At 51.2% G+C, this 23,148-nt stretch overlaps 1 protein-coding gene across 2 annotated transcripts in view; it reads left to right on the forward strand.

The window, feature by feature from the left end:
* The first annotated feature begins 8,407 nt into the window (after positions 1-8,407).
* Slco2b1 (solute carrier organic anion transporter family member 2B1) overlaps positions 8,408-23,148 on the forward strand; it is a 50,874-nt gene continuing 36,133 nt past the window's right edge. For both annotated transcript variants that reach the window (XM_052157769.1, XM_052157775.1), the window contains exon 1: positions 8,408-8,739. In XM_052157769.1, coding sequence (XP_052013729.1) covers positions 8,724-8,739 — 16 coding nt within the window. In that variant the 5' untranslated portion in view covers positions 8,408-8,723. The remainder of the gene's footprint in view (positions 8,740-23,148) is intronic.

Below are 23,148 nucleotides of genomic sequence, written 5' to 3' on the forward strand. Positions count from 1 at the left end.
TCTCCTCCAGGACCCTAGGAGGGCCACGTGCTCACTGTGCCTTTTCTCCCTAACTGTGAAATAGAGAGGTCCCAAAATGTCTCCAGGAGGAGTCCACACATCTCAGGAGCGTGTGCATGCTTAAATCAGAAAGTAGCCAGGGATGGGGTGGGGTGGGGGTCAGGAGGGAGATGAACCCAAGTATAAAGCACCTGCTCTGAGCCTGCCGCCCTGAGTTCAAACACTGGGACCTAGCACGGAGGAGGAAAAGAAACAAGTCCCATGAGTTTCCCTTTGCCATCCACATGTCACTCACACGCACACACACACACACACACACACACACACACACACGAGTGAAGAAGAGAAAGGAAGGAAGAGAGGGAGAGAGGGAGGAAGAAAGAAAGAAAAGACAAAAGAAGAGAGAAAAAACAGAACAGGCCTCAGCCCAAACAGAGGCCACCTGGCCAGCTGCCTGTGCCCTGCGCCTGGACACCGCTCTGCTCTGGGAGAGGGAGCTAAGAATGGTGACAGGCTGTCTCTCCCTGTCTGGCTGCCACTGCTCCTCTCCATCACCTCTGCCGCCTTAGAGGTGTGAGGCTCTGACAGACATGACAGGCTGGAAAAGGAAAGTGTCAAGGAAGAAGAGGAGTTAAAAATACATCTCAGGAGAGCCTGGGCGCCTTCCCAGCCATGGGCAGGAGGTCCTCGGCTCTCTGCAGAGCAGAGCAAGCTAAGCACGCCTGTCAGGGCCTCTAGGGTAGCTGTCCTTGTCATCCTAGCTTCCATCAAGAGGAAGTGTGGCCAGAGCAGAAGCCCATTTGTCTGCGGGGCTCAGTGCACCTGGGTTGGGCCTGAATAGCACCAGGCAGCTGTGCATGCTGGGTAGGTGGCTGCGTTTCTCTCTCCTTGCTTTACTTTTAAATGAGGGTGATCAAACAATCCATTTGGCTTAAGTGAAAATGTAGTGAGATGCTGGGTGTGAATGAATAACTGAGCAGCCAACCGTGCAGCCCTCACACCATTACACACATGTAAACGCGCATGACACGCAATGCACGCCCCTCCCTCTGAGGCTTTGTTCTGGAAAGGCTGAGATTCCCCACTTGTTTTTCTTTAGGATTATGCTGCCCTGTGATAAGTGACCCTAGGATACCTCTATGCTTAGCCTAAGGTCTTAGATGAGGAAGAGATATGGGAACGCTATCGAACCCAGACAGAAAGCAGAGGAACTGACTCAGGAGTCAGACCACAAGGTACTCTTTAGTCAAGGACCTTGGGACAGAACATGAGTCTGATCACACCCATGTTCTTCCAGAAGCTCTGGAAACATCAGTTGTCTGGGAGTTGGGGGCGGGGCAGTGAAGGATTCGGGAAGGGCATTTGATCAGGGGACGTGCTCAGGCTCAGGCATGGACACTGGGGGTGCATGGAGCTGTGGAGCTTCCGTGAGGTTAGGAAGAGACCGGAGGTGTGTGGAGCTTCAGTGAGTCTGGGAGCGAGGTTTTGCTTTGGATGTGGTGAGCACTGGGTGTTGGCTTAAAGAACAAGCTATGCTCCGTGGAGAAGGCTAGGCACAGGAAGTCGGGGGCTTGGAAGGATCTGTGGCAGGGTGTGGAGGATAGACCGGAATCAGGGACAATGGAATTAAAGAAAAGACACTGCAAGACAAGGGTCCAGGAAGCAGTTGGAGTGACTCTAGGTAAAAGGTGAGGCAGGAACAGACAGGCAGGGAGAGGATATTGCCCCGCAGGCTGCGAGGAGAGACGCTGATGGGAAACATGCCTGGCTCTGACTGGACTTGGTGCTTCATGTGAGAAAGATCAGTTTCCACGTGAGCCTCATGTACCTGCCGTCTCCACAGAGTGAGGAGATGCACAGCTCAGGAAGGGTCTGAGCTGGAACAAGAACCTGGAGTCACTAGCTGGGCTTCAAATGGTTTCTATTATATGAGGAGAACTGAGATTTGACAAGGCAAGTGACCAGCTAAGACTACCCAGACAATCTTCAGTGAATCAAGTGGTCCCCTGTCAACCGCATTAACTCTGTACCCAAGACATGGGGTCTAACGGCTGGGGACCCAGTTCATCACTGGCCTGACTCGGTTAGAGATCTGACAAGGAATGTGGCCTGGGCTCTCATCCTGACCTTTCCTTGCCAGCTCTGTGACCTTGAGCAAATGCTTTCCTCTCTCTGTGCCTCCCTTCCTCATCTCGAAGCTGGAGATTCTAATTTGTGGTTGGGAGCATTAGCTGAGCCAATCCCCGTACTGAGAACAGCACCTGATGTACTGTGAATGTAAGTCTTCAGTGCATCCATTTTTATTATTTTGCTTATTTGGGTGATTTTTTTTTTAAGGCGGGACCTTACAATGTAGCCCAGACTTGCCTCAAACTATTATGTAGTTTAGACTGGTCTTGAACTTAAAGTGAGAGTCTTGACTCAGTCTCCCTAGAGCTGGGATTTCAGGTGGACAAGGTGACACTTGGTGACACATTCATTTTACAGTCAAGGAGACAGAAGCTTAGAGAAAAACTAAATAACAGCCTGATGCTGTGCAGCTAGTCATAAGCTGGGCTCAGGCCTAAACTGCTCCGAAGACCAGGTTGGCTTGTTTAAGTGAAACAGCCTCCCCTTGCTGGCCAGATCTAAAGGGTGGTTTCCCGTCTTTCATTCAAGAGTCTGCGGGGCTAGAGGAATGGCTCAGAGGGTAAGATGCTGGTGATACAAGCACAAGGACCTGAATGTGATCCCCAGGGCATGTGCACAGCTTGGCTCCACGGGGCACATCTGCAATCCCAGCTCTGAGACATGAGAACAAAAAGAGGAGGGTCCCTGGAAACTCAGGCCAGCTAGCCTGGCATATGCTGAAGTGAGTGAGAGACCCCATCTCAAATGAGTAGGAAGGTAAGGGCTACCAGCCCACCACTAACACACACACACACGCACACGCACACGCACACGCACACGCGCACACACACACACGCACACTCACGCACACGCGCGCGCACACACATACACAGTCTCTCTTCTCTGTTTCTCTCTCTTTGTCTCTCTCTCACACAGTCTCTCTTCTCTCTCTTCTCTCTCTCTCTCTCTCTCTCTCTCTCTCTCTCTCTCTCTCTCTTTCTCTCTCTCTCTCTCTCTCTCTCTGTGTGTGTGTGTGTCTGGGTTTCTGTTTCTCTCTGTCTCTGTCTCTCTGTCACACACACATAGACTCTCTTCTCCTCTGTTTCTGTCTCTCTGTCTCTGTCTCTCTCTGTCTCTCTGTCTCTCTGTCTCCCTCTCTGTTTCTCTCTCTCTCTCTCTCTCTCTCTCTCTCTCTCTCTCTCTCTCTCTCACACACACACACACACACACACACACACACACACACAAGTAAATAGGAGTCCCCCATCCAAAGTCAGGATTCTATTTGTCTGGGAGAATCTACCCTGCCCTTGCCTCTGCATTTGAAAGACCTGAGACCTGGTCTCTTCCCTTGCTAGAGTCACGAAATATGCTCTCCCTAAGTATCAAAGGGAGGGCAGCATTCGCATAAGGCCAGCACTACCCAGAACACTTTAGACATGTGTTCTAGAACCTAAAGAGACCTTGTGTGCTGAGTGGAGGGCACATTCTGGAGTGACGGCAGTAGAGCAATCTCCAGACACAAGCTGACAGAACCCTGGATAAACAATTGTGATGGATACAAGGACGCTGGCCCAGGTCCTCTCCACCCCCTCCCTGTAGGATCAGCAAACAAGGATCCTGCCTAACCCAGCCTTAGCCCTAACGCCAGGCTGGCCCTTCCAGAAGTCCTGTGTGAGCCGGGCCCTCTGAGTGAGCATCCCAGAAGCCTCTGCAGCTGTGGGCCACTGGTATTCCTGCCCTCCACCCTCAGACCCACAGTCCATGAGGGAGGAAGAGACTCATCTTCTGGATAAAGGCATGCTTCCCTGCGAACGCTGGAGGTAAGTGGGCAGCATCGTGGCCACGGAGTTCTGGAGATCACTGCTTGCTTTTAGAGACAAAGGCAGTATGGGGTTAGATGGACACCTACTACCCCTTGACAGTTCCTCACACATTAAATGTACTCGGCATCATCCAGTTGTCCCCCTACAAGTGAGCAAGGTGAGGCCAGCATGGCACACACCTGTAAGGCCAGCATTTGGGAGGTGGGAGAACCGAGAGTTCATTCTCAGCTACACACTGAGTCCAAGGCCAGCCTGGGCTATACGAGACCCTGCCTCAAATAGATAATACTGACAACAAAAATGGGGTGTGAGGAAGCATGGGAAACTAGGTGTGGAAGTTCACTCTTGTAACCTCATCACTGGGGAGTCTGAGACAGGACACTGGATGTTAAGTACTACGCCAGCAAGGCTACAAAATGAGACTGTCTCTAAAAATGAAAGTTAAAAAAAATAACAAAAGCAGTGGTAAACCCTGTGCATCCTCTGCTATAAAGATGAAGTAAAACATCTGGCTCGTGGGAAAGCCGGAACTCACACAAACAAAGCATCCTTGTTAGTCCAGCACTAGTCCTTCCAAAGGCCCCTTCAGACCTTCCTGGAATCTGGGAGGCAAGGCCAGGGTGCAGACCTCCTCTCTGCCTCCAGGGGGCAATGTTGCAAAAATCTTTCGGGGAGCCAGGTTTTCCTCCACTCTGTTCCTTCCTGACCTATGGTCCACCTGACTCTGTCTGCACCCTCACTCCCACTTTGTGTTCCCTCCAGCTTTGCTGTACCCCTCAGTATCATCTCCCCGAGGACACACGGCATTGATAACTGTAACTCCATTTTAACACTTCAACTTATGTGAGCCTTCTAAAGGGCGGGACCCCTTCCAGCCATCTCCCCATTTTATTATAAGGAAACTAACAAGCAGGCAGAGGCAGGACTTGACCAATGCCAGCAGAGATGACACCGTGGCAGCTGGAGGTCCCAGGTTAGCTGGAGACCCCATAAAGTACCCACAGGGCTTTAGCTCCTAACGATGATGCCCAGCCAATCTGCTGAGTTCCCAGTTTGCCCTTGAGCTCTCTCTTGTCCAAGGGGAGGGGTTTTCTGGTGATTTATGTCCTTGGGGCTGTAGGTCAGGTTGGGCTGATCTGATGCTCACCTGCTGTGATTGACCTCCTCCTCCCCTTCCTCTGCTTCCAGAATCACAAGGCGTCATCATCATGGCTGCCATATTAATAATGGGCCCGTGTCTGCTCAGCTCTCGGGACTTAGCACTAATCCATCCATCAGCTTGTCCCAGCCATGACAGCTCTAGAGAGGCGTTTCACAGACAAGGGCACGGAGGATCAGAGAGGGCAATCAGCTGACTCCAGGCCATCCAGAGGGCTGTCTCTAGAGAGGGAATTCTGTCTTCTCGGAGAGAAGCTGCCCACTAGGGGACAGGACAAGTGATGGCGCTCTTTGTGGTCCTGCCAGGAGGTTCCTTATCTTTTTAACTGCAGAGGAGGACACTGAGCTCCAGAGAATTCTGGCTGGGTCAGAACTGAAGGATCCAGTGCCTACAAAGCATCAGGTAGCTAAAGTCCTGCCCTCTGGCAAACAGGCCTATCATTTCCAGGGGAGTATGCTGTTTCCAGCCCAGCATGGAGGCTGGGGACAGATGTTGAGATGAGAGAACCTGGCATGAGTGGCACCCCCATACCACAATCTGTCAAGAGGAAGGAGGTCCAGAGAGTGAGGCAGCAGCATCAAACCCACGTGGTCGAGCCAAAGAGTTCATGGCACAGCCCCCTTTACCCAGCTGGCCTGCCGACCATGAGGTATCTAGAGATGAGCTGCATCTCCTCAGGATGGAGAGAGCCAGCAAAAAGGGAAAGCCCTGACTCTTAGCAGGATGGAGGATATGCCTCCTCTACTGGCCAGGGAAAGAAACCCAAGGTGAGATAGACAGTCAGCCCAATGAGCCTCAGTCTCACAATCTGAAGAAGGGGCATTGAATTAAGTGAGCTCTACACTCCTTCCTACACTGACCTCAGTACAACATATCTGACTTTGATGTCCTTAGCTCACAGCCCACCTCCTGCTGGAGAGAAACTAGTGCGTGTGTGTGTGTGTGTGTGTGTGTGTGTGTGTGTGTGCAGGATGGGATATGGAGGGGTGCAGAGGCTGGTGCAGGGGAGGGCTCTGAGCAAGTCACCTCTCTAAGTGGCAGTGGGAGACCTGTCAGTGAGGAGAAACAAGCAGGGCATTCATTGCCTTCCCTGGACGGAGCCCTGCAGAGAGAGAGGTCAGCACAGCAGGGATCTGAGCACAGGCCTGGGCCACCCAGACTTGCTGAAGACCCTCATTTGCTACCGAGCTAGCCTAGAGTTCATTTATAGATATCCGCTGCCTGACTGACAAGCCAGAGGGAAGTGAGAATGGAGGTGCTGAGGGCGCAGTTTGGAGGTTTTGGGGGGAAGGTGCCTCTGACTACTACCCCCCTTCTTTATCTGCTGGGCAAGGTCACAGTGACCCTCAGGCCCTCTCTGCAGGTTGATGGTTTAATGCATGATCACTTAACAGACGGTAAGACTGAGTCCTAAGAAGCAGAGGGTTTGCCCAGTGTCCGGCAGCAGGGCTGTGACCAAGCTGTGACCAGAATGGAGCTCAGCCATCTAGTTCCCTGCATTCTTCTTCCTGCAACCCAAAGCAGAAGGCACCACAGGTGAAATCTCCTGTTGTGCCAGGTTTACAGAAAGGCCTGTCTCTACATGGGCTCAGAGAGAAGGGCTCTGGTTCCACCAACAGCTCTGGGGTTTTACAACAGAGTCAGGCTTGGCATGAACTGCGGGACTATGAGAATGTCAAGGATGCTGGGAGCTGCCAACAGCAGGAGATGCTTTAAAAAGGCATCAAGTTTCCCAACCAATGGGAATCTGCAGATGGTGTTGGGGTCCGCACAGCCATGGGGCTGTGCAAAGTTTGCAGACTGCAGCAAACACCAGCGCTCCCAAGTACACTAGGCCGGGGAGCAGGGCGGCAGTCACACAGCTTCGCTGAAGGTGGGACCCTCCTGAACTACTTGAGGACCTCTTAGCTCAAGTTGCTCCACCAAAACGTATCTGAGTCCATGAATGTTCTGGTTTCCTACAAAGAGCCTCAGTCCCTGAGGCTAAGGCAGCGAGAGGAGAGTTTCTAGTTGTCTAAAGGGACCTTCCTTCTTGCAACTCTGCACCTGTGATTGGTATCTTGAAGGTTCTCTGTCTTCTGGTCTCTAGGAAGACTCGCTGCTGACTTTGGACTGAAGGGCTGAGAGCCCAGATCTAATCTGACTTCCCAATGAGGACGGATTCTTCTTTCTGTCAGTCTGCCACGATCGCTGGGCTTCGTCCATCGCCACGTGCTCATATTGCTGGCGCTTCAGTGACACCTTCACCACTGGATGTTGGGCATCTGGCTGAGCGCCTAAATTCCAGGCAGATCTGTATCTCAGAAGTGCCAGCTTTCTAGGGCCAGATGGGCTAAAGGAAGCTCGCCATCATCCCGAGGACTCTAAACCCACATCCCTATTCTATGTATGCAAGGGTCCTCTTCTGGAGATAGGTTATGCTCATTTCTGTATTAAATCGGGGCAAACAGAAGACTCTTCGCCTGAGAAGACAGCCTGGATTGAAGGGCATACCTGGCTCTAGCATGGTGGGGGCGGGGAGAGGCAAGACAGGCCTTCCCAACAAGTGGGGTGCTCTGCAGCACGGCACGTGGCTGAGACTCTGGCTCATCTGTGAAATGGGGAGCTCCAAGCTTGTTGGAGGGATGAACCCTAGGGAGCCTCACAGGCAGGCTCTGCCTGTTTCTCCCTAGTCTGGTGAAGGCCCCGCCTCTTGCCCCGCCCCTTGCTCCACCTCCAATTCAGCCTCTGGCCTCCAGGCTCGGCTTCTTTATTTATTGCCTCACTATTCACAAAGCAGGTACTCTTGGTGACGCCCGTCCCTTGCCTAGGGCCAGCACAGGCGTGGAATCCTTCTTCCAGCTGTCTAGAATGCCTCTGTTTCCGACACCTCCTAAGAATTTCACTTTTACGGTTTTGTCTTGCTTCCTTTCTCCCTCCCTTCCTTCCCCTTCCATCTAGGTGGCGCAGTGGGAAGGGGCAGATGTTAATGAGGGATGAGGCGGACAGCAAGGGCTTGCTTCAGAGCTCATAGAGGGTTGGCTCCCTGTCTCCACCTGAGTAAACTGGCTTCCCTTCCTGCCCTTCTGAGTCCTCATACATCCTCCCTGTGTCTCACAGAGGAAAGGGGGCTCGGGCAGTGACCGGGATCGCAGCAAAGAGACTGAACATTCTGAAATATTTGTTTCTAGAATGATCCTGAACTTCAGAGCTTCTCACCCTCGCCTCTGCTCCCCACACAAGGAAATAACCATAAGCCCCAGGGAGGGCCAGCCTCCTCGCTGCATGGGGGCTGGGCCTAAACAAACACGCCTCTTTGAAATTCCTGTGTATGGGCTGTCCCAACCAGAGCTCAGAAGAATTCATGGACCCAAAGAAACAGACACTACAAGGGTTGGGGGGCGCCTAAAGCTAGATAAAGGAACAAGTTCCCAGAAGAGTTCTCCAGGAAGGGTCAGTTTGAGCAGGGCCTCTACCACGCCCAACTTGAGGACAGCTGCTGTCCAGTGTAGCCAAATAAACATAGCCTAGTGAGGAACAGTCCTACCTGCGCTCTCAGAAGCTGTCTCCAGGTGTCCACTGACAGGCTCACTGCCTCCGCTAAGCTCCAGGCTGAACTGGTGGCTACAACTCTCTGCATTCCCCCAGCCATGGGGCCCAGAATAGGTAAGTCTAGGGGAAGGAAGGAAGGAATTGGGAGGGAGCCTGGGCCTTCTACAGCCACAGGAAAGGGGGAAGACTATATATAGTGCCTCTGTGGTGTGCTGGGGAGACAGAGGCTCAGTTTTGCACAGAGCAAGCCCCTCTCCCCTGGTCTGTGGAGGGAGACATAGGGAGGATGTATGAGGACTGAGAAGGCAGGAAGGGAAGCCAGTTTACTCAGCTGGAGACAGGGAGCCAAGCCAAACCACTCTGATGAGCTAGAGACCCAAGACCTTAGAAAGGCCGGCCTGCCCAGCCGCCATCAAGCTAATCCCCCACCCCGCCCAGTGTGAGGGAGGCAATGTAGAGATGGATGCACAAAATAGAGAACCACAGAAAAGAAGCAAAGGGGGGGGGGAAGAGAGAGAGACAGAAAGACACGGGGAGACAAGAGAGAGAGACAGAGAGACAGAGAGAATGTGCAGAGACACAGGAACCAACAGGTATCAGCAGGACAGAGATGCAGAAGAGGAGCAGGACAGAAGGACAGACAGAGCATGGCTCTGAAGGAAAGTCACGGTGAGACCTGGAGGGACAGAAGGAGAGTGAGTATGAGCCAGAAAGGCAGAAAACCACCAACCCACCGGGACAAACACCCAAGGCGACTGACGACAGATTTCAGACACAATCCACAGGATCCACAGAGAAGGGACTCAGGAAGGCCCGCTGACACTGACCTGGAGTGGATAGTGGTGAGGTCTGAGGAGACTAGAGGGGAAATGTCTGGAAGTTTCCTGAAACCAAGCTTTGGATGGTAAGAGGGATGCATGGAGTGGCCAGGTCAGAGTGACAGCCCCACATGTGACAGTGGTGGAACAGAAGGTCTTTAACAGGGCATCTGGGCTGGATGCCCTACAGTAACCCTTGGCCTCCCTGCCGCTGCCTGTCGGCTGCAGTGATGGCTTCACACCCACCCAGGCAAGACCAGGCTTGCTCTCAGGACAAACAAACTCAGCAGTGTAACAGACACAGCTTGGGGACCCTGGGACACCAGGAAGGGTGGGGATGTGTGTTTGCCCTAAGGAGGCCTTATGGAGAGAGGACGATGAGATCAGGTTGAGGGAAAGGTTGGGGTTTATTTTGGGTTTGGTGCCACAGGATTTGCTTGTCACCCAGGTTTACCTCTGACATGCCATTCTCTGGCCTCTGCCTCCAGTGTGCAGGGATCACAGTGTGCAGGGATCACAGGTGGGCACCCCTGAACCTGGCATAGCAGGATGGTTTCAGTGAGTTTATGAGCTATGGACAAACAAAATTCCTATTTACCTTTTCGGTACGAATGTGGGGATTGGAGATCCCGTGACAGAGGAGCAACTTGCGCTTAGTTCTGCATTGGCCTTCCTGCCCTGTAAAGGCTTGGCTCTGGGTTCCCTAGATGATCTCTGACACATATATAACAGGAAGCTAGTATGAGTTCTTGCACTGAGACACCGCCAGAAGCCATCTCAAGCCGTGTCTCCTCAGCCTCCCTCTGGAGCTTTGGTCAGGCTCAGTACAGTGGACAGGATGAGGAACACATCTGACTCTCAGTCTTCGAAGAGTCCAGGGCCAGCTGTTCTACCAGAGACAGACGCCAAAGGGGCTGAGAGGCAGGTGTGGCTCCCACAGAGCTAGCTTGACCATTTGCATGTGCCCTTAAGTAGCAGAGTTCCCTTGTCCATGCAGGAAGGAAACTAATATTCCAAACTGTCCCTAAGGTAAGATCCAGGGAAACCAGTCTCTGGCCTCTACACCCTTGCTCTGGGAGTCCTTGCCCACTGTTTTTTCTTGAGAAATTTGACATTTCCAACACTTCCAAATGAAGCCTACCTGAGGATTTTCATCCAAGCTGGAGGAAGCCCCTGTTAGCCACCAGACACACACCTCAGTTCATCCTAGTTTTCTCTAGGTGTGGCCACTGTGGCTAACTCGCTCTGTTTAAATGAGGTCTTTGCAGTGCAGATAAGAGAGTTGAGGGAGAGAACCATCAGCCTCATGTTCAAATCCCAGCTCTGCCCCGTGGACTGAATGAGAACTCAAGGAAATCTTCCCTCCTTTTTAATAGATAGGTGAGGACACAGCTACCCAGAGAGGGCAGGTAACTTGTCCAGGATCGCCCAGCAACTAACCTGCAGAGTAGAGACCAGAACACTGATCTTCCTAATGTTGGTGCTCTCTCCTCTCTGCCACTTGCCTGGGACTTTCTCTTCCTCACTCCATTATGATGAACTCTGGCCTACCTTGTATACTTTTCCACTGGCTCTCCACAAAACAAAGTATTTTCTGGGTGCCACTGACTGGGGAGCAGGCACTGGGGGATTACTTCTCCCATGACTGGTCTTGGAAGTGTCAGATGGTGAGCTGACCTTGACCTTAGCGAGGGATTATGTAGTCAGTGCCCAGTCTGCCTGCCTCTATCCCTTTCAGGGACTCCATTTCTCAATTTTTATAGTAGGTGGCAGGGATACTCCCTTGGTCCCCCACTGTGTTTATAAACTTGATCTCTGGAAGGAGCAGCAGGGCAGAGGCCTCTCTGCAGGGACTGACTGGGCCTTTACATCAGTGTGGGGGCTGAAGCATATGGGGGCCGTGAGAATGGTGGTGTACTTTTTAGGCTGCAGCCAAGCCTGGCAATTGTTCTGTAATGTTAGGGAGGAACCCGTGTTAGTGAGCTGGGAGGTGTGAGAGACAGGCCTTGGTTTTGTCCATTCCTGAGGCCTTGGACCCAGCCGGGACCAGAGCTGGGATGATGGGGCCATCCAGTGAGTAACTGCTTCTGTGTCTCAGGTCCCAGCTCTGCGACACCCATCTGGGGTGTCAGAAACACAAGCCGCAGGAATAAAGGCTGAATCTTCTGAGCCCTTGACACAAGCCTGTCACCTCAGCCTCCCGGGAGGCTGAGTCAGAAAGACTGGCAGTTCAGCCTGGTGAACTATCTCAGTGGTAGAGCTCAGACCTCGCATGCTCAGTGCCCTAAGTTCAATGCCCAGGATCCCAGAAAAGCAAAAAGGAGGGGAGAGAGAGAGAGAGAGAGAGAGAGAGAGAGAGAGAGAGAGAGAGAGAGAGAGAGAGAGGAGAGAGAGAGAGAGAGAGAGAGAGAGAGAGAGAGAGAGAGAGAGAGAGGTGTCAAAATAAAATATACTCATGGAAGAGAAGATAAAGCTAATAGTTTTCCTAATTTCAACTGTCATGTTTTTCTTTTATTATTTTTCTTTATGTGTGGTGGATACGTCCATCAAAAGTGTAATTGATAGTGAACGTGTAAAACCCCAAGTGAGGGCCCACGGCTTCAGAATGGCTGACTTCACAGTATGTAGACGTTCGCTGAGATTTACAGTTTGGGATTAGGCAGTGTTTGAGGGACTGTTTTAATCTAACTGTGTGATGCTTTTATTTGTAATTTCATTACAATATAGGCATTTTTGTTAAAGGAACATACTAATAGAAGAAAAAGGGAAAAAAAGCCAAAATTTGAAATAGGTTTTTTTAAAAAAAAAAGCTGGCCAGCATTGGGGAAGGGTGTGCTACACCCAGAGAGGGTAGAGGGCAGGATTCTAGGGGCAGGAGTACCAGCCAGCAAGGCCTGAACAGAATGTGCACTCTAGAAGGGCGAGTGGGCTGGCCATGTTTGTAGGCTGGTGAGCCATCAGATTAAGGGAGGAGGCCACTGGGAGATACTTGAGAGATCTAAAGCAAAGCCAACAGACTCTGACACAGGCGCTCACGTGGCTCTTGGGCATATAGACTAGCTTAGAGGCCCTTGGGGCTCTAGAAGAATGTGAAGGGCCAAGTGGTCGGGCCTCAGTGACCTATGTCCTGGGAATACGCATCAGAGCCCTTCTCGTGCGTCACAGCTTTGCGAGTTCAAGTCAGACTTCTGTCCAGTTTACAAATGAGGAAAACAAGCTAGGAGGGCCAATGACCTGTGACCTCGGGTCACACATCTGATCAGAGGCAGACCCTGTGACACCCAAGTCCCCCACCCCCGAGCCCACCCTGTGGAGTCTGAGCTCTTAGTGGTTTCCCTTTGTCCTCTTTCTTCAGAATCACACTAAAGGCGCCCAGGGTCCAGCCCCTGCCTGGTGTCCATGGGGGGTGACCTTATGTGTGGTGGCTGAGCCTTGCTAAGGCCCCCAGACTCACACTATGATGCAAGAATAAGAAAATGGGTGACTTGCGACAGCAGTTCAAACACAGAGTAACCGATGAGCTCTCTTCCAGTGCAGGGGAAGGCAGTGTGGCCTTGGGTCAATGGCTTCTTGTTTAGATAAGGAGACTGTCCTGCTTCCCCAAGGCTCAGGACCCTCCCCCCACCCTCATCGTCTAGTCTTTATTTTTAAGGTTATCTTGGGTTTAGATGGGTTAGTCAGGGCCAGATCCAGGAACAGAAAGTCCCAGCACTTGGCCCCTGACCCAACTTGGAAACCACCAGAGTGCCTGCCCCCACCCTCCATCCTGACAGAGCAACAACTAGACCTTGAGGTCATTTTCCTGCTAGCAGACTACCCAGGGGTCCTTCCAAAAGGAATTTCCCCAAATGGCAGCCAAGCCCAATTGCTGTCTGGAGACTACCTCTGCATTTTCTGCCTTGGACTCTTCTCCTTCATGGTACTGGACCAGGTCACACTAGGAACTAGAGCTTGAGGCCCCACAGTCACTCTGTGTCAACATGGCCACCCCCAAGTATAGCCCAGGCTCCAGTCTTGTCAACTCCCTCATGTGGAGGAACTCAACTCAATCAATAAGCTTGTTCTTCAGCTGGGCTGGGGCCGAGACCTGAAAGAGAGGCCAGAGAGGCCAAACAGTTCTTTTATAGCAAGCCAGGCTGGTACCTGGCTGTTGCTAGGTAACTGTTGGGCAGAGTCTAGAAGAAATGCTAACCCTGGCAGAGGAGGAAACTGAGGCTTAGGGGAAAAAAAGCCATCTAAGGTCATGCTAATAACTATGCTGCACAAATTTTTATATCTGAAATATTTTGTCTGGAGCAGTTCAGCAGATTTACTACCTGCTCTATCTGGATAGGCCACAGCCCAGTGCTGCTCAGGAGGAATCTACCAAATCAGGCTGATAAGAAGCTGATAAGAAGGAGGGCGGGCGTGAGTAGCAAGAGAGTGGACAGCTGGAGTGGACAGCTGACCACAGCTATAGGGCTGTGGGAATTGCCTCAGGACAGCAAGGGCTTCTGCAGGAGAGAGACCAGCCTGAGAGGGCTGGGCTGTGCTCTGCAAGAGGCCGGAACGTCTTAAGAGGGAGGGCTCCGGAGATGCTCCCAGCTCACACCTCTGAAAAGGGATCTGCCACTATTTTGAGGGATGAGATGGCTCAGTCACTATTTGCCACCTAGATGCCACCCTCCCCAGGCCTAGACACTGCCTTTAGTACTGGGAGGTGGTAGCTTTCTCGGTGATACCAGTCCACTACCCCGGAAGGTGGGTCTGTGGCGGCGGTCTCCTTTCTCTCTGCTCTCACACAGGGTAGGACAGGTTCAGACACCCACTTGTTAACATCAACCTCACCTGCCTCTCAGTCCCCTAGATGTGTCTTTACCTGAGCCGTGATCTCCGAGGGAACCTCCTTCAGGTGCCTGTGCTATTCACCCTAACATCCTTTCTGGCCTCCGGCTCTCAGTGACCAACCTCACCGTGGCGCTACACCAAGACAGGAATCAGAGCTGCTCCCAGCTTCTCCTGGCCCGTCACTGGGTCCTTCCAAACTCTCCAGCCCTACGCCTCTTCTGTGCCTCAGCCTTGCCACATTCATGCCCTGTCAACCTTTATACTTTCACACCACGGCCACCTTCTTCCTCCTCTTCCTCTTCCTCTTCCCCTCTCCTTCTTCAAGCCTTCCGCTCCAGGCTAGGACATCTCTGCTGTTTCCACATCTTTGCCAGACTTGCCATCATAGCACTGGGCACCATTCCTGACTCGGAGTTTGAGGTTCTTTTTTATTATTACATTTTATTAGTGTGTGTGTGTGTGTGTGTGTGTGTGTGTGTGTGTGTGTGTGTGCTCATCACGGTACACTTGACCATGCACTTCTGGAAATCAGAAGACAACTTAGAGGAGCCTGTTTTCTTCTTCCGACAAGTGGGTTCTGGGAATAGAAAGGCGAGTGAGTGCTTTTCCCACAGAGCCCTCTCCCTGGCCCTGGAATGAATCATTACTTTCACTTCTAGAACCAAAGGAACGCCACTTGTGTCTGCCATGACTGGGCTCCTTTGGCCTGTTTCCTCACCTTCCAAGTGTTTTACCCAGGCATCCTATCTGTTCTGAGGTAGACAAAGAAACCCACAGGCAGGTGAAAGGGGCCCAGGAACTGTGCGATCTGCCCTGCTGAGCCCCAGCCCTGCTGAGCCCCAGCCCTGCTGAGCCCAGCCCGGCAAACCACTCTGAGCAGGCGCATCACCATGGACAGCTGAGTCCCTGCCACATCTGCTGATCTTTTAAGACAAAAACAAAAATCTGCAGTTTGCTGTGAAAGTTTCTGATTTAAAAAAAAAAAAATGCTGGCAACAAATTGAAAAACATTCGGCAAGCCAGCATTTTGCAGGCTTCAAAACAAGTCCCAGGGCCAGAAGTGGCTCAGGCAGGACCAGTCCAGAGGATGCCATTATCCTCAAGGAACACCGCTGAACGGAGGTCCTGGGCCAGGGTTTCCCTGTCATAATTTCTGCCCTGTCTACGTGTTGTGTATGGGCCCTTTGATGACCTGACATTGTGTGTGTGTGTGTGTGTGTGTGTGTGTGTGTGTGTGTGTCTGGAGAGGGTAAGGGATGGGTGTGGTGTTTCTTATACATCAAAGTTAGAAAAATAACAAAAACAAATAAATCCTGGAATGCAGCTGAAGAACTCAGGAACTTGGGGTAAAGGCAGTGTGGAGACTGGATGGTGGGCAAAGACAACGAGATTCTGGTGAGTGTGGGGGTGAGGGTAGAGGGTGGGGGTGGCTTCCAGGGGAGTCTGTGCTGCTTCCCGGATCACATGAAGGTTACTAAGCCAAGCCTTCCATGAGCAGGAGATAACTTATTCTGAGACCTCGTGGTCAGACTTGCAAACAAACTGACTGGTGAGTTTGGGGCCAAGGCTGAAAAAACTGGCCTCAGTGAGTCTTTGAAGTTGACCAAGCCCTTAGCTCACACATCCTCCCAGTGGGCAGGGTGGGAAGCAAGGCTCATTGTTCTAATTTTACTGATACCTGGAGGAGCTGTCTGATTGCCAGCCATAGAGTCATGGTCCTAGGTTTTGCTTTCTGTAAGGCACTGGCTAGAACATTCTGTAGAGAGTATCATGTCTTGGCATTTCTTGGCAGCTGTTGCTGTAGTTTTCCAGAAGGTTCCAACCCACGCTTTGGTTGTGAATCCCTAGGCTGAGACCCTCTCAACTTTCTTGCCACTTTTCCTTTCTTAGTCCCTTCAGATCTCAGAAAGAAACACCCGACTGACCAGTGATCTGACCCACAAGCTACAGAAAGCTACAGAATAGGCTGGTAAAATGACAGGTGGCAATATGGCCACCTTCGACAATTCAAAGAAGGGAAGCTGGGCCAGAATAAGAAGTGCCCACCCAGGGACTGTCATTATATTTGCTCCAAGGCCATCAGTGCAGATTTGATGGCTGACATCAGGAGCCCAGCAATCAGACAGATCTGGCCTCGCATGCAGATCTCCATTCTCCAGCTCTGAGATTCTGGACGCCACTTCTTCTCCAAGTCTGGTTGCCCACGGGCATCCCAAGCCCTGGTAGCCCACTCTGAGGATGTGTGATACATGTGTGCCCAGTAGAGTCCTGCATTTGGTGATGCCTGCTCTGCAGTAGCCCCTGCTTCCTCTCAGATCATGATGGAACGCACTAGCTGGCATGCTGACATATGTCCAAACTCTTGGGAAGCAGAGGAGCAGAGCTCTGTGAGTCTGAGACCAGGCTGGTCTACTCTGTAAGTTTCAGGCAAGCCAGATACATCTATATAGTGAGACCCTGTTTCAAAAAATAAAGGAAGGAAGCAAGAGAGAAAAAGAGAGAGAGAGAAAGAATCCAGAGACCACTGTTTAGTGGCTCCTTTAATGACCACCCCACCACTGCCCGCAGAGAGAGCTTTTGCCCAGCTCCCTGGTTCTGGTTCTATATTGGAACAAGACCTTGTTGCATCATGTAAGCAGACTTTAGTAGAAGCACGTGGTATTTCATGGCAGGACAAAGAGCTGATAGCAGGACGAACTCTCTACCAGGTTAAAGAGTGCCATTTAGTGAGGAACACCCATAGATTCCCATTGAGATGAAGTTTATCATGAGACACAGCTGAGTAGACACTGCAGTGTCTCTGTGTGCTTTGTCTGATGACAGCAGAGCTGAAAAACTGGAAACCCTTTGTTTCAAAACCTTTCAGTGCGGTGGGGAAAGACGGCCAGAGACCTGAGAGAAGAACCAGTGTATGACAGCGAGAGGGGCGGAAAGTATAAAAAGGCATGGGCCTGGGGCGGGAGGGACCAAAGACTCTGAAGATGCCAGGAGTGACAGTGCATGCAGGTAATTCCAGCACTCCGGAGGCTGAGGCTGGAGGCTTGCAAATTTGAGATCATCTTGGACTACATAGTGAGATTCTGTTGATGGGAAGCAAAGGGGAAGGAAAAGGGAGGGGGAAAGAGAGGAAGGAGAGAGAGAGAGAAGGGAAGAAGGGAAGAAAGGGAGGCAGAGGGAGGGAAGAAGAGAGGAGGGACTTGAGTAGGGAGCAGGAGGGAGGGAAGACCCTGAGGGCCAGCATTCTGAAGAATGGGTCAGATTAGTGAAGTCCCATGTTGACCAGTTTAGCCACTTGCTTGGATTGAATAAACTAAGGAGAGGGGAAAAATGTGTATGAAGAACAACAGACTAACAGGGCCATGCTAGCAGGGACAGAGGTCCAGTGGTCGAGTGTGTAGGTCCAATGTGAAGTAGCACATTGGGCAAGTAAGCAGGCTGGGCTCTCGTGGGTGCCTTCTGCACGAGGGAGGAGGGGCTGCTGTCACTGTACTGGATATGAGAAGCCAAAGGGCCCTGAATCTAAGGCTATGTGGCTGAACTGCAACTTGTGCTCTGTCTTCGTTAGGGTTACTGCTGCGGTGACAAACCAGCACCACCAAAAAGCAAGTTGGGGAGAAAAGGGTTTGTCTAATACTTCCACATTGCTTCTCATCATTGAAGGAAATCAAGGCAGAAACCTAAGTAGGACAGGAACTCAAGCAGGACAGGAACCTGGAGGCAGGAACTGGATCAGAAGCCACGGAGGGATGCTGCCTACTGACTTGTTCCTCATAGCTTGCTCAACCTGATTTCTTATAGAACCCAAAGCCATCAGTTCAGGGATGGCACCGCCCACAATGGGCTGGACTGTCAGTCATCAATCACTGATCAAGAAAACGTCTCACAGCTAAAACTTATGGAGGCATTTTCTCAGTTAAGGTTCTCTCCTTTCAGATAACTCTAGCTTGTGTGTCAAGTTGACATAAGACCAGTCAACCCAGGCTCCAAACCTGGGTCATTGCCTCAAGGGCCATTGAGTGCATTCAGGGAGAAGTCAGTTCCCGGGGTCTTGTGGTTGATTAGAGTCTACATGAAGGAAGGAAAAGGGTGACCTAGAGACAACCTATGGCTCTGCCGGAACAAGGAAGAGAATTTGGAAGCAGGAGGTATCTCCAGCTGGGATGTATTGTCTAGGATATTTTGGAAGATTTATCTGGACTTAGTGGAAGCCAGCTCTTGATGGGTGCCAGTTAGCAAGTCAGTCGCAGAGATACTTGCCTCACGAGTCTAAGGCAATAGAACAGAGATTTTCTATCCTTCGCTGATCCTGGCTTCATTCCTGAGATACTTACAAAAGACAGACTAGAAAGATAAGGAATACACAGCATTATTTAATCTAAAGTTCATAAGATATGAGAGTCTTCAGTAGAAACATGAAAAAAATGGAAAAACTGCATGTGTTTTTCTGCTAGGTCTGATGAAGCATCTGATTGTGGCGGGTCACAAGTAGATAAATGGGGAATGACCTGGTGGTGACCAACCGAGGAAGGGGGACTTAGCCAAGCCTGTTTTTAAATGCCATGGGAGGGGAAGGTCAGAGAGTAACTTGCCTAGGTCACTGACCTGCTCAGGGGAGGGGGGAGGGGAGAGGAACATCTGATTTCTGCTGTCTTCTCTGTCACCAACATGTCATATTGGGGAGCAGTGTGTCCTAGGTCCTGTCTGTAGATAATGTCATCCACAGCTGTAAGCTGCGGAAGTTGGGGCTCACAAAGATCAAGAGACATGGTCAGGCTCGCCTTGGAGGCTTGCAGGGAGCTGGGAGTGCAATGCAAGCTTGAGGAAGCCTGTATTCAGCTCTACCTTTTGCAATCTGACCCTGGGAGGTACTGTGCGTTGGAACATGGTACCGAACCTTCCCGGGAAAGAATGATCAGAGAGGGAAGGGCCAGGCTGGTGTCTGACGTTTTCCCCCTTGCCATGTGGCTGCAGCTAGACTGAGCACCAGCTCCTAAGGAGCTGTTTGGGCTGGCAGATGTTCAGGGAGATGTGTGCTCTCCAAGCCCAGAGCATATTGCTGGGCTTCTACCCCCACCCAAAGAGTAGAGCATTGGACTTTGTGCACCAGAAGCAGACATTTCACTAACGGACAGAATGAGCCAGGAAGACTTTGAGCCTTGGCTGAGGTAGAAGCTTCAGGACGACCCAGAGTGAGGCTGCAAATAGAAGCTCTCCTAAGGCAAGTGAGTGGAGCTTTGGGAAGAGCAGGAGAGAGGGCAGAGAGGAGAGGGGATGGGACTGAAAGGCCAATGCACCAATGAAAGGTCAAAGCACTAATGAAGGGGGCTTAAGAAGAGAGAATGATAAGGACAGAGAAAAAAGGAGGGAGGTGATTGGAGAAGGGATGGAGAGAAGAAGGTTTATGGGACATATGGGGAGGGGGGGATCTGGGAAAGGAGAAATAATTTGGAATGTAAACAAAGAATATAGAAAATAAAAATATATATTTAAAAAAAAAAAGAAGAGAGAATGAAATTGTGGTACGGTGGTGTGGGGGAAGGGGGTGCCCAGGCAGACCCATGTCCAAGCACCTCTTCCCCCTGAGGGACCACGTGCACACAGGCATGGTATAGAATAGAGTTTATTCAGGGTAGAGGTTGGGAGTTAGAGAGGCAGGGAGAGAGAGAGAGAGAGAGAGAGAGAGAGAGAGAGAGAGAGAGAGAGAGAGAGAGAGAAGTAGAGACCGGCCGACCACGTGGAGAGAGGGGGGAGGGGAAGAGAGCCCAAGGGGCAGAGAGGTGAGAGTAGGATGAGAGAGAGAGAGCATAGAGAGAGGGAGAGGGGGAGGGAGGGAGGGAGGGAGGAGGGGCAAGTAGCCCCTTTTATAGTAGGCCAGGTCTGTGGGGCGGGGCATATCTGGCTGTTTCCAGGTGAGTGTGGGGTGGAGCTTAGGCAGGATACCAACAGTGACTGTCATATATCATCCCCAGTGTGCTCAGGAGCCCAGGCTGAGCGTCCAGGGTCTCATGTTCTGAGCTGGCCCACTGTCTTTTCTTCCTGTTCCCCATCTGTTCCTTGCATTTCTCTCTGAGCTCTTCCTTCACATCAGTGACTTCAGACCTTCCAGCTGTAGCTCCAGACCTGCTGTCTGGCTGAGCAGGCTTTGGGGTGTGCTGCCTCTGCTGCCAAAGTGACCTGGCTAGGTTAGAAAAGACAGAAAAAGACACTTGCGCTTTCTCCCCGTTTGGATCTGTTCAAGGAGAGCTGTTGAGTTCAGCATCTGGACTGAGCTTCTGGGATTCCGTCTCAGAGGCTCGGAGACATGAAGGACATAGGACACAGAGCTCTGAAAAGCATTCAGGTTCTGTGGATGCGTACCAAGACTTAGATAGCAGCCGGTGACAGGCTTCTGCTGGTGAGAGGAGTTGAGGTTCAGAAGAGATCCCCTCAGTGTCCTGGGGGGCATCTGCTTTGCAGTCCCACGCCCCGCCTTCTTCAGTGATCTCAGCAGTCTCCTCCTCTTTTCCCTTTCCAGTGGTGCCTTCCCCAACCCCGGCTCCTCCCTGCCAGGTGTTGCTCTCCTCTGTTTCCTCTGGATGTTTGTGCCCCAAAAGGAACTCCTCCCAACATACGCACTTCCATTTCCTCAAAAATTTCCAGTTACTCTCTAGGCATTTCTCTGGAGAGTTATAGAAATGATAAATATGAACATAAAAAGATGCCCGCCATCACAGTCAAACCTGGGTCAGACATCACGCCCCATCACACCTACCTGGGTGCTCATCAATGAAAGGCCGACCATAGCAGGTCAGAAAAGGTGTAGGGAGACTGGAATGTTGCTGGTGGGAGTGTAAAATGGTGCGTCTCCCCCAAGCTCCTTGAACAAGTCTGACAGGGGGAGGAAACGCAGTGCCCTTCCGCCATTAGGCTTGCTCGAACCTAGCCTCACCCCTGCAGCAGTGCCAGTATGCCCTAGGTCCAGGCCAACCAGATGACAGGGCTGGAGCTGAGCCTAGAAGAGCTGCAGCAGTCAGATGGTTTCTCAGATCTCTCATGGGACCCAGCAATCCCACTCCCAGACTGCGTCCACGAGACTGTTCACGATACCCCGTGGACCAAGCGTTTATTAGCTGATGAATGTATAAACAAAATGTAACCTACACTTACGACAGAGTGCTATTCGTCTGTACCAAGGGAGGAGGCACTGACAGAACCTACAGTGTTGAGCACCCGTGAAAATATTACAGAATTTAAAACATTAGTTACAGGTGGCCAACCACATATTAAATTATTTCATCTATGTAGCATGTCCAGAATAGGAAAACCACAGAGCCAGGCAGTAAATTTGGGTTTCCAGAACCCTGCTAAGGGGGAATGAGAAGTGACTGCTTAGTACGGGGGCTTCCTGCTGTGGAAAGGAAGGGGTTTGGAACTGGGCAGTGGTGATGGCCGTACAATTACATGAACATACAAAACCAGAAATGCACTTTATCCCCTGGCTCTGGATTGTAAGCTTTAAGAGTTTTATGGCATGTGAATTATATACCTTATCTGTCATTCCACCAGTTGGAGTCTGATACCTGACCTGGCAACCTAAGGGAGGTTGCGTTTGGGCTCACAGTTTGAGGGTACAATCTATCACTATGGAGAAGACCTAGTCCGGGTACGTCGCATCTACAGTCAGCAGACAGAGAGATGAATGCTGGTGTATCTGTGCTTCACTCCCTTTGTCTGCTGTGTTAAGTCAGAGACCACAGGCCATGGATGGCACCACATCATTCTAAGTGGCCCTTCCTCGGTTAAACCCCTCCGGAACCTACCCCCAGACACACCCAAAGATAAGTCTCCTAGGTGATTGTAAATCCCATTAAGTTGACAATCACAATTAACCATGATATGTGTTGATAGCTCTCAAGGCTGGAGGGATGGCTTTTTGTGCTTAAGGGAGCGCCCTGTTCTTGTGAAAGAACTGAGTTCCATTCCCATCACCCACATCAGTGACTCACGAACGTTTGGAGCTCCAGCTCCAGGAAATCCAGTGCCTCTGACCTTTATGGACATATGTGCACATACCTACAAACACACTTTTAAAAAATGATCTTTGGAGGATGAGGGTCAGAGGGAGAGGACACTGGAGAGATGACTCAGTGGTTAAGAGTATGCATTGCTCTTTCAAAGGCCCTGAGTTTAACTCCCGGCACCCACGTGGCACCTTACAACTGCCCGATGCTGTCTTCTGGAGTGCAGCTGTACATGCAGGCAAAGTACCCATATACATAAAATGTATAAATACATAAATTGTTAAATAAATAGTCTCAAGCCCCTTGTGTGAGGAGCACAGAAGCCTGGCCTGTGGAGGCTCAGGGTCTCAGTCGCCCTTTTTGAGTTTCCTTCCGGGAATAGAGATGGAATCCACGGTATCAGAGATGTTCTTGGGTCTCCTGCAGGGCATAAAATAAAGGGAAACTGTAGGCTGTGGTGAGGGGGACAAAGAACAATGGAGGAGGCTTCCCACAGGAAATGGAGGCGGGTCTTGCAAGGGAAGCTCTGGTCTCTAGCTGAAAGGAAGCTGTAGTACTCTAGGCGGTACTTCTGGAGTTTCCACTGAGAGCCAGAAGCAGGAGATCCCAGGAAATAGTAATGGACAGGTTGCCATAGTTACTGTGTGAGAAAGCCACCATGGTACTGAGATCAGGGGATCCCAAATAGCTCTGAGTCTGTTTGTCCAGGAAAAGATTCCATGACATGCATTCTGAGTAGCTTTGATGTATGACTTGCAGACATGACTGCTTGGCTCTGTGGCTATGTACACGTTGCTGTCCTATGAGGACAAGGGGTATCTGTCTGATAAAGGGGTCAACCTTGACCCCACCCCTAGTCTAAAGCCCACTGAAAGACC

Source organism: Apodemus sylvaticus, chromosome 1 (assembly GCF_947179515.1).
Source record: "Apodemus sylvaticus chromosome 1, mApoSyl1.1, whole genome shotgun sequence".
Lineage (NCBI taxonomy): Eukaryota > Metazoa > Chordata > Mammalia > Rodentia > Muridae > Apodemus > Apodemus sylvaticus.